At 48.9% G+C, this 16,497-nt stretch overlaps 1 protein-coding gene across 1 annotated transcript in view; it reads right to left on the reverse strand.

Annotated features, from left to right (window-relative positions):
• Positions 1-505: 505 nt before the first annotated feature.
• The window catches only part of LOC129382070 (neprilysin-2-like), a 78,832-nt gene continuing 62,840 nt past the window's right edge, over positions 506-16,497 (reverse strand). The window contains exons 13-14 of the mRNA XM_072285305.1: positions 12,344-12,408; positions 506-700 (exon numbers count right to left, since the gene is read on the reverse strand). Of these exons, the coding sequence (XP_072141406.1) occupies positions 510-700; positions 12,344-12,408 (256 nt within the window). The 3' untranslated portion in view covers positions 506-509. The remainder of the gene's footprint in view (positions 701-12,343; positions 12,409-16,497) is intronic.

A 16,497-nucleotide genomic window follows, 5' to 3' on the forward strand; every position in this document is an offset into this window, starting at 1 on the left:
AAGTGGCGCCACACCACTGATGTGTGAAACGAAATTTTTGATTTTGCAACATCACATGCATACATGAATTTACAACTTATACGTCAAATTAAATACAGCACATTTACTGGTGACAACACAGAAACATATTCATTTCTGTAGCTCTGAAGCGCTAGGTCCTACAAAGCATAGCATATTGTTCTCATGTGACGAACCAAATAAGTCAATTTAAAAGCACTGTAATATGAAGAAAGCTATTATCAACTTTAAAGTGAAGATAATAAATAAAGGTGATTGTAGTTACTTTAATGCATCTAGTGAAAACAACTGTTATACTTAAGTTTCTATATTCAAACACTTCGAGGTAGATACGCATTATGCATTTTTTCGTAGATAATTTCAGAAAAGTAAGTAATTTCATAAGCACAGACCCGTAACTTTTGGCGAGCAGAATCGACATTCGTCCAATGACACATTTGTTTCTATGGGAAACACATCATGAATATTTAGTGTTAATAAAATATTTAGCATTAAAACTGCACATGTTTAACGCCGCCGATGTTTACCCAACAAGAATACAGGAAGGGTCTCACCGAAAGCAGCTTTCTGTTTGCATCTACGTATTGCGTCTCGAAGCATTCTCTTTGTTTCTCATACAGTTCATTCGAGTTCGTTGTGATACGCCATTTAGAACATCCTCTGTCCGGGCACATACCAATCTCTATTAGTAAAGAAGGCAAAAAATGTGGTTTATATATCAATTGGTTGATTTGCACGTGTATACATATATGGGAGCTTAATATTTAATTACTGACATTAAGCAAGAGTCGATTCAATCAAGGTCTTGGGCATGATCGTTGAATCAGGGGGTACAAATGGCAAGACATTAAGAAAGCTAATTGCTAAAACTGGAAGTGCTGTTCGTATAGTTCGGAGGGTATCAAATCGGAATCATGGACTGAAGGAGGATAACCTAATTCGAATAATGCATGCCTTCGTTCTGTGCCACTTTACATACGTGGCAGTCATGCATCAATGGAAACGGGCAGAGCAGGATAAATTGAATGCACAGCTTAGGAAGATTACTAAGCGGGTTCTCGGGTTGCCCGTATACACTTGTACAGAGCGCTTAATGCAGCTTGGCATTCATAACACTCTTGAAGAGATTGCAGAGGCCCATCAACGCGCACAGCTAACTCGCCTCTCAACAACGAAGGCAGGGAGATCCATCTTGCAGGAACTCGGATATTACCCCGATAGAGTAGCGGAAGAGTTCACTGAGGTTCCTCCATCGATTCGTGAAAAAAAAATTAAATTATGGGGTTTTACGTGCCAAAACCACTTTCTGATTATGAGGCACGCCGTAGTGGAGGACTCCGGAAATTTCGACCACCTGGGGTTCTTTAACGTGCACCTAAATATAAGTACACGGGTGTTTTCGCATTTCGCCCCCAACGAAATGCGGCCGCCGTGGCCGGGATTCGATCCCGCGACCTCGTGCTCAGCAGCCTAAGATCGATTCGTGAGAACATTACGGTGGCGCCAATACCTAGGAACATGCACCTCGATCATAATCGCGGTAGAAGGAGGACAAGGGCGGCCAACCTCTTTAAGGAAATACACAGTGATCAGCGACAGGTCAGCTTTGTGGGTGCCGCTTCTATTAAGGGACGTCGGGCGTTCAATATAAAAACAACAGCGTAACACAGGACGAGCGAGTAAACACGACAGAGCGCTGACTAGCAACCAAATGCTTTATTTGCAGAAGCAGCACATAAATACATCACGAACGTGACATAAAGAATAGAAAAAGAAGGATAAGAACAATAAGTGTAAGCCACGAAGATAAGGGACGCAGAGCTGACGCACGCGTCGCCACTTCTGAATATATAATATGCTTCACAGATTTCCCGCGCACGCTTTTCACTGTATCTGCCGATTATTTCGCACTTGGTAAAGAGAGAAATAATCGACAGATCGACAGAAATAATCGGCAGTTACAGTGAAAATCGTGAGCGGGAAATCTTTGAAGCATATTGTATATTCAGAAGTGGCGACGCGTGCGTCAGCTCTGCGCCCCTCTCGCTCTCAACAAAAGAAATTGATTATCTTCGTGGCTGACTTATACTTCTTATCCTTCTTTTTCTATTCTTTATGTCACGTTCATGATGTATTTATATGCTGCTTCTGCAAATAAAGCATTTGGTTGCTAGTAAGCGCTCGGTCGTGTTTACTCACTCATCCTGTGTTGCGCTGTTCCTGTTTTTATTCTAAAGATGACCCAACCAGTCCCATTGAACACACTGGTAATGTTGCCTTGGTTCGGACGAGGGACTCCGAAATAGCTGAACAAATACCTATTGCACTAGCCCTGCTGGATAGCTCACGGGATGTCATCTATAGTGATTCAAGATCTGCAGTCAGAGCATTTGAAAAAGACACCGTTTCCGAACAGGCCCTCACACCTCTTGGGGACAAGGCAATCACCCACCACTTCATTCATTGGTTTCCCGCACATCAGGGTCAGATAAAGGGTGCTCCCAACCTCAACGAGTCGGCTCACGGGGCTGCGCGTGAACTTGCCCACCGCGCTACCCTTGACCAATCGGAAGCCGACTCCCCAGAGAACAGGGACACGCCCTCTACCTAGAACGAGATTACTAAACACTACTATCTCAGCCGTAGGACCTACTTTGTTCCTCATCCGCGCCTCAATATAGCTCAAGCATTAACGCTCCTTCTACCACAAACGAATACCTATTCCAATCCGTCGCTCTTACACAAAATCTATCCGGATACTTACACCAATGCTACCTGCCACGATTGCAGAGAAATAGCCACGTTAGACCACATGCTCTGGCGGTGTGCCCAGTCACGCTCTATCATCGATAACAGCTTGGCCAGATGGGAGGCGGTTCTGCGCAGCCTCCTTCTGGCTGGCCAATTCTGGGCTGTCCAGCAGGCCCACAATGCGGCCGAGAGGCTCGGCCTTCTGGTTGCCACGTGGGAGCGACCCGCTTCGTGAAGACACGATCTGCAGGACTTCATTAAATTTTTACCATACCATGCCATACCATTAAACAAGCTGTATTTTGAGATAGAGAAATTTCCAAGTATTTCTTTATCTTTCTTTTTTTTTCAGCGAAGCTGCTTACGGCTAGGATTCCGTGAAAAACTTGTGTGTGCGTGCAAAACTATCATCCCCCACAATGGCTCGTGCCACTGCTCGTGCGTTCGCCGTCTTGTTCTTCTACAGCTGACTCCTTGGCGGCCATCCAAGTGACCGCGCGCGAACGCGCTCATGCCACTGCTTCAGCGTTCGTCATCGTTATCTTCTACCACAGTAGCTCCGTTGCAACTCATCATGCCAGCGTTCACATACTGCCCATTGCGTTCGTACCACTGCTCGTGTCTTCGTCATCGTATTCTTCCACAGCTGTCTCCGATGGCACTCATCATATCTGCGTTCCCATGCCGCCCCTCGCTCTGTGAAGGCGATGACGGCACTGGCATACAGCCCGTCGGTGCGGGCGAGTCGTTCATTTGAGGGATCGCCAGTCGTCTCTGCGCAGGTGCGAGTAGGAGCGGGCCCGTGAGAGAAACTCTGGGGGCTTTTGCTCCTGAATATATGACTCTGCCTAGGCAATATCAAAGAGGTTTCCTAGCGCATGTTATAGGCGTTTGTTCCTAGGCGTGCCGTCTTTGCGCAGTGAGGTCAAGTTTGTTTACTGTGGAAAGCTGGCGGCCGGTGCTGTAAAATAGGTGAAGCAGCGGGGGCACTGACGCCCGATTTGGCGACCGCTATGTCGGACAGGCTGTATCGCACCTGAGGCGCACGTGCTAGGTCAGTCGTGGCGGATCATAGCTTTGTCGCGCCTTACGGCGATGTACTTTGTAAATAACATCACAGATTTTTGTGTGGGAGCAGTAACGACCGTAGTAGAGCCAGGGCCGCATATATTGAAAAAAAGTCGCGGTGCATGTAGTGCTGAAATTAGCGTCATATGTTGGCGGCTGGACGTAAATATATTTATTGAGTGGTGATTCATATTTAGTAATTGTAACGACGTGTCATTATTTCGCTTTATTGGTGGCGCCTCCAGGAATCCAAAGGGGCAATGGGGACACCAAAGCTAGAACCCGACCTGGTCCATGGCATGGAGCTCACCGAGGCCTGCGCATGCCAGGGGTGTATAAGATCGGCTGTGCGCGATAGCGGACAGCCAATTCCTTTATGCAAACACGCCCTGGGACACTTAGGCATCCGCGGCCCTAACCAACGGGCTGCCCTGCTTCCAAATTTGATACCCCCACTACCCTTTGGGTGCCCTGGAGATCCTGCGCCACCTGCTTTAATATTACCTCAGGTGCTCTCCTGAGGCCTCCGTTTGCCGGTTACATGTGCTCTCCTGGAGCACGGCTCGTAAAAAATTCAATGTATCGTCGCGACGCGAAAAGCGACCCATGAATTATACAACACCAGTCAGAACACTGTCACTTCAGACACAGCGATCACCAAGGGGCGACCGCGCCCAGTGCCTCACCGCGCGGACGGGCACCCAAGGAATAGCGGGGTGATCATAGCGGGAAGCGGGGCGGCCCGTGGGTTGCGGCCGCGGAGGCCGAAGTGTGCCAGGAGGTGTTCGCATAAAAAATTGGCTGACAGCCGATCTTATACAACCCTGACACGCGCAGGCCTCGGCGAGCCCCAGCCCACAGACCAGTCCGGGTGCTAGCTTTGGTATCCCCATTGCCGCTTTGGTGTCCTGAAAGTGCCGCCAATAATGCAAAATAATGACATGTTGTTACAATTGATAAAAAAGTACGTTTCAATAAATATAGTTAGGTCGAGCCGTCAACTTGTGACGTTATAAGTTCAGCACTACCGTTCCCCGCGACTTCTTCAACACCAGTCAGAACTTTGCGTCTGAAGGTACGTCGGACAGACTTTCTCGCGTCTGCGGCGCTGGTGCTGGGTCAGTCATCGTTACCGGTGGCCCTTTCAGGCGCTTGCGTTCAACTGCAGTTGCTAAGGCGCTCTGCCTTCCATACTTTCAATATATGCGGCCCGGGCTCTACTACGGTGGCTACTGCTCCTACAGAACCATCTGTGATGTTATATACAAGGTACATCGCCATAACGAGCCAGAAAGCTACGATCCGCCACGACTCGCTTAGCCCGCTGCTTCACCAACTTTACCGAGCCGGCAGCCCGCGTCCGAGCGATGCCCGGCACGCCTAGGGACAAACGCCTACAACACGCAGTACCAAGGCAGAGTCATATATTCAAGGAGCAAAAGCCCCAAGATTTTATCTCTCGTGCCAACTCTTACTCGCGCTTGCGCACAAACGACTGGCGATCCCTCAAGTGAACGTCTCATTCGATGCGGTGATTTCGGTCTCAAATTCTTTGCCTCAATCTATCGCGCGCGCCTTCGTCGTCATTCTCTTCCACAGCTGGCTCCCTTGCCACTGGTGATGCTAGTGCTCGCACATTGCCCCTCCCTCTGAGAAGCCGCTGGCGGCGCTCACCCACCGCCAGTCAGTACGGTGATTTCGGACTCAGAATCTTTGCATCAGTATATCGCTCGCGCTTTCGTCGACGTTGACTTCCACAGCTGGCTCCCTTACCGCTTATGATGCTAGCACTCTCATAATGCCCCTCCCTCTGCGAAGGTGCTGGCGGCGCTGGCCCACTGCCAGTCGCTGCGGTGCTTTCGGTCTTAAATTCTTTGCCTGAATAAATCGCTCGCGCCTTCTTCGTCGTTGTCTTTTACAGCTGGCTCCCTTACCGCTTATGATGCTAGCACTCCCATAATGCCCCTCCCTTTGCCAAGGTGCTGGCGGCGCTGGCCCACTGCCAGTCGGTGCGGTGATTTCGGTTTTAAATTCTTTGCTTGAATAAATCGCTCGCACCTTCTTCGTCGTTGTCTTCTACAGCTGGCTCCCTTGCCGATGATGATGTCAGTCCTCCCATACTGCCCCTTCCTCCGCGAAGCCGCTGGTGGCGCTGGCCCACTGCCAGTCGGTGTGGTGATTTTGGCCTGAAATTCTTTGTCTCAATATATCGCACGTGCATTCGTCGTCGTTGCATTGCACAGCTGGCTGCCTTCCGGCTCATGATGCTAGAACTCGCATGCTGCCCCTCCCTCGGCGAAGGCGCTTGTTGCGCTGGCCCACTGCCAGTCTGTGTGGTGATTTCGGTCTCAAATTTTTTGCCTCAATATTTCGCTGGCGCCTTCACCGTGGTTGTGTTCCACAGCTGGCTCCCTTACCGCTGCTGATGCTAGCACTACCCTACTGCCCCTCCCTCTGCCAAGCCACTCGCGGCACAGGCCCACCGCCAGTCGGTGGGGTGATTTCGCAATCAAAATCTTTGCATCAAGATATCGCTCGTGCCTTCATCGTGGTTGGCTTCCGCAGCTGGCTCCTTTCCCGCTGATGATCCTAGTGCTCGCATACTGCCCCTCCCTCGGCGAAAGCGCTGGCAGCACTTGCCCACTGCCAGTCGGTGCGGTGATCTCAGCCTTAAATTCCTTGTCTCAATATATCGCTCGCGCCTTCGTCGTCGTTGTCTTCTACAGCTGGCCCCTTGCCGCTGATGATGCTAGCGCTCAAGTACTGCAGCACCCTCTACGATGGCGCTAGCGGCACTGGCCCAATTCGAGTCGGTGCGGTGATTTCGGTCTCAAACCTTTTTCCTCAATATATCGCTCGCGCCTTCGTCGTCGTTGTCATTCGCAGCTGGCTCCCGTCCCGCTGATGATGCAGGCCCTCCCATACTGCCCCTCCTTCTGCGAAGGCGCTGGTGGCTCTGGCCCACTGCCAGTTTGGGTGGTGATTTCGATCAGAAATTCTTTGCCTCAATATATCGCTCGCGCCTTCTTCGTCGCAGTATAGCACAGCTGGCTTCCTTACCTCTGATGATCCTAGCGCACCCATACTGCCCCTCCCTTTGTGAAGCCGCTGGCGGCGCTGGCCCACTGCCAGTGGGTGTGGTGATATTGATCTCAAATTCTTTACCTCAATACATCGCTCGTGACTCGTCGTCTTTGTCTTCCATATCTGGCTCCCTTGCCGCTGATGATGCCAGCGCTCCCATACTGTCCCTCCCACTCAGAACGCGCTGGCAACGCTGGCCCAATCACAGTGGGTGCGGTGATTTCTGGTGGTGGTGGTAACAACTTTATTAACAATCCGGCAAATTCGTGGCCTGGGCCTAGGCCGCCCCCGAGGAGGACCGGAGATCCTGTCTCCTCGCCGCCTCACGGGCTTGCTGGATGGCCCATAGTTGATTTTCGAGGTTTGAGCTGCGCAACGCGGCCGTCCATCGCGCCGCAGCTTCATCTGGGGAAACTGCATTTTCTTCGCATATAACGTCACATTCCCAGAGAATGTGTCTAAGAGTTGCGTGAGCCCTGCTGCATAGCTGTCTCAAATTGTTTTCCTCTAAAGACTGTTCGCACCAACTTGTTCGTTATCTTCCACATGTGGCTCCCTTGCCACTTATCATGCTAGCACTCCTATACTGTCCCTCTCACTGCGAAGGCGCTGGTGGCGCCGGCCCACTGTCAGTCCGTGCGGTGATTTGGGGCTCAACGTCTTTGCCTCAACATATCTTTCGCGCTCGACATCGTTGTTTGCCATAGCTGGCTCTTTTGCCGATGATGATGCTTGCGATTCCATACTGCCCCTCCCTCTGCGAAGGCGCTTGAAGCGCTGGCGCAATCCCAGTTGGTGCTGTGATTTCGGTCTGAAATTCTTTTCCTCAATATATCCTTCGCGAATTTGTTGTCGTTGTCATCCACAGCTGTCTCCTCTGCCGCTGATGATGCAAGCACTCGCATACTGCACCTCCCTCTGCGAAGGCGCTGGCGGCACTGGCCCAATCCCTGTCGGTGCGGTGACTTCCGTCTCAACCTCTTTGCCTCTGTATATCCCTCGCGCCTTCGTCGTAGTTCTCTTCCACAGCCGTCTCCCTTGCCGCTGATGATGCTTGCACTCCCTTACTGCCCCTCCCTCTACGAAGCTGCTCGCGGCGCTGGCCCAATCCCAGTCGGTGCAGTGATTATGGTCTCAAATTCTTTTCCTAGCGCCTTCGTCGTCCTTGTCTTCCACACCTGAATCCCTTGCCGGTGATGATGCAGCGCTCCCATACTGAACCTCCCTCAGTGAAGACGAGTGAGGCACTGGCCCAATCTCACTCGTTGCGGTGATTACAGTCTCAAATTCTTTCCCTCAATATATTCTTCGCGCCTTCGCCGTCGTTGTCTCCCACATGTGGCTCCCTTGCGCCTGATGATGCTGGCCCTCCCACACTGCACCACCATCTTCGAAGGCACTGGTGGCCCTGTCCCAATTCAAGTTGGTGTGGTAATGTCCGTCACAACTTCTTTGCCTCACCACATCGCTTGCGCCTTCGACGTCGTTGTCTTCCACAGCTGGCTCCATTGCTGCTGATGATGATAGCGCTCCCATACTGCACATTCCTTTGAGAAGGCGCTGGCGGAACTGGCCCAATCCCTGTCGGTGCAGTGATTTTGGTCTCAACTTCTTTGCTTCAGTATATCGCTCGCGCTTTCGTCGTCGTTGTCTTCCTCAGCTGTCTCCCTTACCGTTGATGATGCTAGCGCTCCCTTCTTGCCCGTCCCTCTGCGAAGCTTCTGGCGGTGCTGGCGCATTGCTAGTCGGTAGCTAATATTTCGCTCGCGCCCCCGTCTTCCAAACCAGCACACTTGCCGCTGATGATGCTAGCGCTAACATACTGCCTCTCCTTCTGCGAAGGCGCCGGCGGCACTGGCCTAATCCCAGTCGTGCGGTGATTTCGGTCTAAAATACTTTTCCTGAATATATCGTTCGCGCCTTCATTATCGTTGTCTTCCACAGCTGGCTCCCTTGGCGCAGATGATGCTTGCGCTCCCATACTGCCCCTCCCTCTGCGAAGACGCTGGCGGCACTGGCCTAATCTCTGTCGGTGCTGTGATTTTGGTCTCAAGTTCTTTGTCTCCGTATATCGCTTGCGCCTTCGTCGTCGTCGTCATCCACAGCTCTCTCCCTTGCCGCTGATGATCTTAGCGCTCCCTTACTGCACCTTCCTCTGCGAAGGTGCTGGCAGCACTGGCCCACTGCCAGTCGCTGTGGTGATTTTGATCTCAACTTCTTTGCCCTAATATGTCGCTTGCGCCTCCGTCTTCCAAAGCTGGCACCCTTGCCGCTGATGATGCTAGCGCTACCATACTGCCCCTCCCTCTGCGAAGGCGCTAGTCAAACTGGCCCAATTCGAGTCGGTGCGGTGATTTAGCCTCTAATGTTTTTGCTCAATATATCGCTCATGCATTCGTCATCGTTGACTTCCACAGCGAACTGCCTTGCCGCAGAAGATGCTTGCGCTCCCATACTGCATCTCCCTCTGCGAAGGCGCTAGCGGAACGCCCAATCGAAGTCGATGCGGTGATTTCGGTCTCAAGTTTTTTGCCTCAGTGTATCGCTCGCGCCTTCGTCGTCATTGTCTTCCACAGCTGTCTCCCCCGCCCCTGATGATGCTAGCACTCCCTTACTGCTCGCTCCTCTGCGAAGCCGCTGATTGCGTGCGCAGGCGCCCTGCCAGTCGGCATGGTGATTTCAGCCTCAAGTTCTTTGCCTCAGTGCATTGCTCGCGCCTTCGTCGTCGTTGTCTTCCACAGCTGTCTCCCCTGCCGCTGATGATGCTAGCGCTCCCTTACTGCTCGCTCCTCTGCGAAGCCGCTGATTGCGTGCGCAGGCGCCCTGCCAGTCGGCATGGTGATTTCGACCTCAGGTTCTTTGCCTCAGTGTATTGCTCGCGCCTTCGTCGTCGTTGTCTTCCACAGCTGTCTCCCCTGCCACTGATGATGCTAGCGCTCCCTTACTGCTCGCCCCTCTGCGAAGCCGCTGATTGCGCAGGTGCCCTGCCAGTCGGCATGGTGATTTCGGCCTCAAGTTCTTTGCCTCAGTGCATTGCTCGCGCCTTCGTCGTCGTTGTCTTCCACAGCTGTCTCCCCTGCCGCTGATGATGCTAGCGCTCCCTCACTGCTCGCCCCTCTGCGAAGCCGCTGATTGCGCAGGCGCCCTGCCAGTCGGCATGGTGATTTCGGCCTCAAGTTCTTTGCCTCAGTGTACTGCTCGCGCCTTCGTCGTCGTTGTCTTCCACAGCTGTCTCCCCTGCCGCTGATGATGCTAGCGCTCCCTTACTGCTCGCCCCTCTGCGAAGCCACTGATTGCGCAGGTGCTCTGCCAGTCGGCATGGTGATTTCGGCCTCAAGTTCTTTGCCTCAACGTGTCACTCGCGCCTTTGTCATCGTTATCTTCCACCGCTGCTCCTTCGCCGCTGATGATGCTAGCACTCCCCTTACTGCCCGCCCCTCTGCGAAGCCGCTGGTGGCGCTGGCGCACTGCGAGTCGGTATGGTGATTTGGGTCTCATGTTTCTTGCCTCAATATATCGTTAAATGAAAAGACGAATGTATATAACGAATGTGCATAACAAATGTGCAACTCCAGTGAATGCGAATGCATAAAATAAATACGTATCCGTACCTGTCGTTACAATGACCACCGATAAAAAGAATAAGTGCGTTCATAATTGTTTTCAAACTTTTATGTCACCTCTTTGCATGTGCTACACAGCTTTGCTTGTCATCCGCCTTCAAAGTGTGGAATGACTCATTATTTTTTTAATTTAGTTGAGGCAGTAATATTTCCAATCTGTGGGCCCTATCGCGTAAAGCTATCAAAGTATGTGGTTATTTGACTGTCCTGATGACAAATTGACGTAACCGCCGGCGCAAGCAATGGGCGTGGACCCGCAGGGTTGCCTGAAGATCCCAATCAAATGTTCTGCTTGTTTGTAGGAGGCCCAATTTCTATCTCTTTAAAACAAATATAATTGCCTACATAGAGCGGTTTTTTTTTTCCTCCCAAGAGTCGAGGAGCGCTCTCAAGTGGAGAGGGATTAGACGGCGTCGAGTCAGAGCACTTAACATTGATAGCCGGATGAGCAAGGTTATGGCGACGTCTCCAATCTGTCCGCTTTCCCTTACTTAGCCTGCGGTGGTTGTTTGAGAAGTGCGGATTCAGCGGAAGGTTAAGAATGCCACCAGAACGGATCCTCAATTAGGAACAGTTGGCAAAGCGATGTTGTAAGCGTGCCAAAAGTGCTAGAATACAATACAGGGCCACAACAATTTTCATCATACGGAAATAAACCCAAGTTCTCCCGCAGGTGAGAGTAGTCAATGCCTGAGCGACCGGCGGGGCAGCCGATCGATTAAGAACGGGGAAGCCGGCGCCTACTCAGAAAAAAACTCAGTTTTGTTCGAGATATTAATGCAGCTTTAACGCATGCACATCACGTTGACGGGGTGAGTTCTCGCAGTTTTGTGACGTCGCGTGACAGGCGGGGGAAGCGGGTGTAGCTCGAAATATTTTGACCAATAGCAGAGAGAATAAGGGCGAAAATCGCCGAATCAAAAATAATTATTTTTCTTCTTTTCATTCCAATATGTATCATCAGTGTGGGGAGCTGTCACGGTTTTCGTGACTTCACGTGATAGATAGGCGAAGTAGCGGTGGTGCAAAAAATTTTTGCCTAAGTGCGGAGGGCTGATTGCAGAATTAGAATAGCGAAGTCTTGAATAGCTTTAAGTTGTAGCGCCCCTTGTATATCACTTGATTATAATAGGGCGGAACGGGTGCAGGTTTATTAGCGACTAAAAGCTTTTGTGCAAGCAATTCGATTTTTTTATATAAACTAGTGAGCTATATTAAAACCACCATGCTTAGGACGACGTACACTAAACGATGTGATGTTATTCTAACATTTTACCACGTAGAAGATTCAAGGAAAACGGCAGGAAATGGGAAGGTTGGAGCACGCATCTGGGTAGTCGTAGAGGTCACGTAGATATGGCTGAATTAGGAAAATTGATCATTAAGATCATGTTTGAAGCAGCTATGGGATATTTCATTTCCTTGTAATCGAAGTGAACGAGACACAATGATGGAAGGCAGCATCGTGCAGGATGAAGGCGTCGCGTCAGGTTGTGGGAGGGCTCATCGGAGTGGCGTCAGTACTGCCACCAATGCCTCGGGCTATGGTTGTGTATACGTATGACCTCCCGCTCTCGGTAAATCACGACTTCGAATGTGGACCGAGAAAATAGCGCACAATTACTGGAAATGATGAGTACAGCTTAAAAAATGAAGAGAGTAATATTGCATGGGAAAGGAAAGAACCTTTTTTGTGCTCATTCACGATTACCTCTTTTCCCTCTGTGGCCTTGGGAACATTTATTAGGTTTCATAGTACTGGCAGCAGAACATCTAGAATAAGGAAACATTGATTTTACCTCTGACGAGGGCATATCCAATCTCGGAAGCAATTATAGCACCGATGCCACCGTAGTTCATTGAGCTGAAATAGAAGAAATTGTGGTTTGTGTCACCGTTTATGCTGGACGGCAGCATTGTTCTGCACTATGATTCCCCCCCTCTCTCTCTCCTTCTGTCTATCTCTCTTTGTATATATATATATATAAATATATATATATATATATATATATATATATATATATATATATATATATATATATATATATATATATAAAAGCTCTAAATGTATCGCTATTATATGTCACGCTTTTTGCATACACTTCTCACAATTGTGCTTTTGGCAAAACTTAGAGATTGTCTTCATCCTCGTGACATCTCTGCGTTGCAACGTCACATCCTGTGTCTGCAAGAACGCCTATTTGCATTTAGGCAAGCATTTGAACGGTAAACATGAACTAACCACGAACTTTTCAGCGCATTGCAAGTTGCAATTAACTTAAGACAAAAATTTAGGTGGGAAATTTCGTTATATAGCATTTAATTATGTGAGTAAATAAATAAATAAATGAATTTCACCTTTTATTACAAGCTGTTTATTGAATTTGCATATTTTCACCTTTCCCGTGACCTTGTAAGTTTTTGCCATGCCCAACTACACTATGCTCAAGAATGATCGAACGATGTATTTTCGCACATGGATGTTTTGAAACAATTTTGAATATTTAAAACTTCACTTAAGAAACCCGTGATCTTCCCCCTTAGTTATACACAGGCTATCTTGGCCTCGTACAAGTATCAGAGCATAAAGTTAAATAATAGCAATAAAGCATCAGTATAAATATCTTAAGGGCTTGGGCTTGAATGCTCTGAATCGTACGCAGGTTAGTCTTGCAGGTGTTGGATATTGCAGGCAGGCTGTACCGCAGGAGTCCAACGAACAACGCCATGTACAACTGTAACATAGCGTGTATAGATACTCCCATATTTTTTTCCTTCAAGGAACCTCAACAGGTGACAGAGAGCAGTCAACCGCTTTTTCACGTAACACACACGCGGAGTCCAAGACATGGCTTTGTCAATTCCGACTCTCAAGAACCTGTGACCTCTGCAGTATCGTATAATTTGTCCGTTAATTGATAAGCCGTGAGTAGATATTCGCGTCCTCGTGAATGCCGCCATTGCGCACTTCTCGGATGAAATTTCAAGACCTTGTTAACGAAGGTAGCAAGAGGTCATTGTGGCTGCCTTCTGAAGCCGAGCGCGAAGCTGAAGTCGTGTTACACCGGATGCCCAAATGCTGATGTCGTCCGTATAGATGGAAAGTCGTACAGTTCCTGGCAGGTTGTCAATTAATCCAATGAGGGTTATATTGAAAAGCGTCGGGCTAAACACTCTGCCTTGAGGCGCTCCTCGGCTACCGTAATGCTGGGATGTCGGGCCATTTTCTATGTGCACGTAGAACGATCTCTTTTGTTAGTAGTTGCACACCCACATAATATCTTACGACCAAGTCCTACGGCTTCTAACGCGCTAACGATGGCTTCATGGGTGGCATTATCATACGCCTCTTTACCATCTAGAAACAGAGCAGCAGATAGTTGTTTACAGGCCCTCTGGTGTTGCAGACATGTTATCAAGTCAAGAACATGGTCTGTTGACAAGGAGCCACGCCTGAATCCGGCCATAGCATCAGGGCAGATTTCATGGTATTCTAAGTACCATTCTAGATGTGTTAAAATCATTCTTTCCATTGTTTTTCCGATACAGCTGGCAAGTGCGATCGGACGGCATGAGGAAATATCCAAATGCGACTTGCCAGCTTTGAGAAGTGGAATGATACGACATGACTTCCATTCTTTCGGAACCGTACCCGTCTGCCAGGAGTCAGTGTATACGAACAAGAGTGCCTTCCGAGCTTGGTCTCTTAGGTTACGCATGGCACGGTATGTAATGCCGTCAGGTCCTGGCGCTGAAGAACGCCTGCGCAAAGCCAGCGCAGCTTCTACTTCTTCCATAGAAAAAGGGCATTCCATGTGGGGATCGTGTGAGAACAGTAGGTGGTCGAGCGTTCCCGTAGCCCTTCCACCGAAATTTGCTTCGCCAGCAATCTTTCTTCATAAAGATTCAGCGACGTCAATATCTCTACATTGTAGAGGTAGTGCCAGAGATTTAAACGGCTGGCGCTGAACAAAGGTTGTGCGAAGGCCGCCAACACTCCTCCATATAATCGACAAAGGCTTTCGTGGATCCTTGGACTCGCAAAATGATGCCAATTGTCGCGAAGCCAGCTTGCTCATGTGACGCCGTATATTTTTTTTTTTTTTGTGTTCGTCTAGCCAATCTCAAATCATGATTGGACCTCGTGCGTATATATCTTCGTTCTGCACGATAGCAAATTGCTTGAAGTTTCTCCAGTTCGATGTCGAAATCGGTGCGGGCAGAACATTTCAAAAGCGAATGCGTGGTTGTCTGTATGACATCCTTTATCGCCCCCTGCAGGTTATAAGGAGGTGCCGTCACGACAACGGTCTTCCATGATTATTTTGTATTTAGTCCAATCGGTACACTGGACGTTTCTGGAAGACCTCGTGCTAGTCAAACCTTCGATCTCCAAATGGGTTGGGATGTGGTCGCTACCCGGCGTTTCTGAATCCGAAAACCAGTGCACTCTTTTCGAAATCGAATGTGAAGCGATGATAAGGTCCAAACAGCTACGATACACTGATCCACACAGATAAGTAGGGCTTCTATCATTCGCGAGGCGAAATTTGCGTTCAGAAGCAAAGGACACCAACGTTTTGCCCCTAGAGTTCACTTTGGATCTTCCCCATAGGTAATGGGGGGCATTAAAGTCGCCAACAATCACCCATGGCTCTGTGCTCGATGTCAAAATTCCCCATAAGCGCTCACAATCTAGACGACTTGTTGGAGATAAGTAGGTTCCAAGAATTGCGAGTGTGAGCTTTTTCTTCTTCACTGTTAAGCAAACGTATCGATTTACTTCGTCAGGGCACTCTGTGATGCACATAACTCAAGTCACGGCGTATAAACACAACAACCTTGCTGCACTCTCCGTGAGTAGAGGACCTAAATCCCTCATTTCCGGACAGTCTTATGGGAGCTGACAGGTTGGGCTCGCAAATCACGATAATGGGCAATTGCGTAAAGACGAGCTGTCTAAAGTCAGACATACGTGACTTAAGCCCTCTGAGGTTCCACTGAAAGACCGATGCATTCTTGACCTCCTCTTGAAACGGCGCACCTCTCGAGCCGTGGTTTTACTCTAGAGCCGCAAGAAGCAGACTCAACGTGTCCAGCACCTGCAGTGCGCTCTGTGCCGACGGGGTTGTCATGTTGCTCAGTAGAATGCGCATGGCGTCCATGAATGACTTTTTCTTTTCTTTTCTTTCTTTATTGATACCGTCAGCCCTTTCTTTAGGGCCATTACAGGAGCGGAGAAAAATAATAAAACCAGCAATGTCAACACATCTGATTCAGGCAGGGCGTCGCATCTGAAGACAACGTACAAAAAAGAAATGGCATTGCATATACATTGTAATAGTGCAAGCAGAAAAACCAATCACTGTACCTTGGGGCATGTAAAATAAGAACAACATACGCAGATAATAACAAAATTATAAAATCAGATGATTCAGAATGTCAGGTAATTAACGCACCACGCTCTCGGAATAAATAATAGCATGAAAATTACTCAGAAAATTATTTAAAGAGGTAGACTGAACGACGAAATCGGGAAGCATGTTCCACTCTTTTATCGTTCTGGGAAAGAAGCTATATTTAAATGTGTTATTACGGGTTACAGGAGGGGAGTATACACGCTGTATCGATGCCTAGAAAATTCATTAGTAGAAATTTCAAAATAGTTCGTCCTATAATTTTTTTATTTCATTATGGATAATAAGGAACAAGAACTTCAGCCTATCATACTTCATCGTTAATTCTAAATTGGACAGATTTGCAAGCTGACATAGTTTAGAAGGGGAGTGAAGTCGACCATATTTGTTGAAGATGAATCGAGAAGCTAACCTCTGAATCCTTTCCAGTTTCTTACGGTTTTTCTCTGTGTGAGGATCCCAGACAATTTTCGCGTACTCAATGATTGGTCTGACCAGTGTTCTATAGGCCAAGTTTTTAACTTCAGAGGTTGGTC

Source organism: Dermacentor andersoni, chromosome 11 (assembly GCF_023375885.2).
Source record: "Dermacentor andersoni chromosome 11, qqDerAnde1_hic_scaffold, whole genome shotgun sequence".
NCBI classification, from domain to species: domain Eukaryota; kingdom Metazoa; phylum Arthropoda; class Arachnida; order Ixodida; family Ixodidae; genus Dermacentor; species Dermacentor andersoni.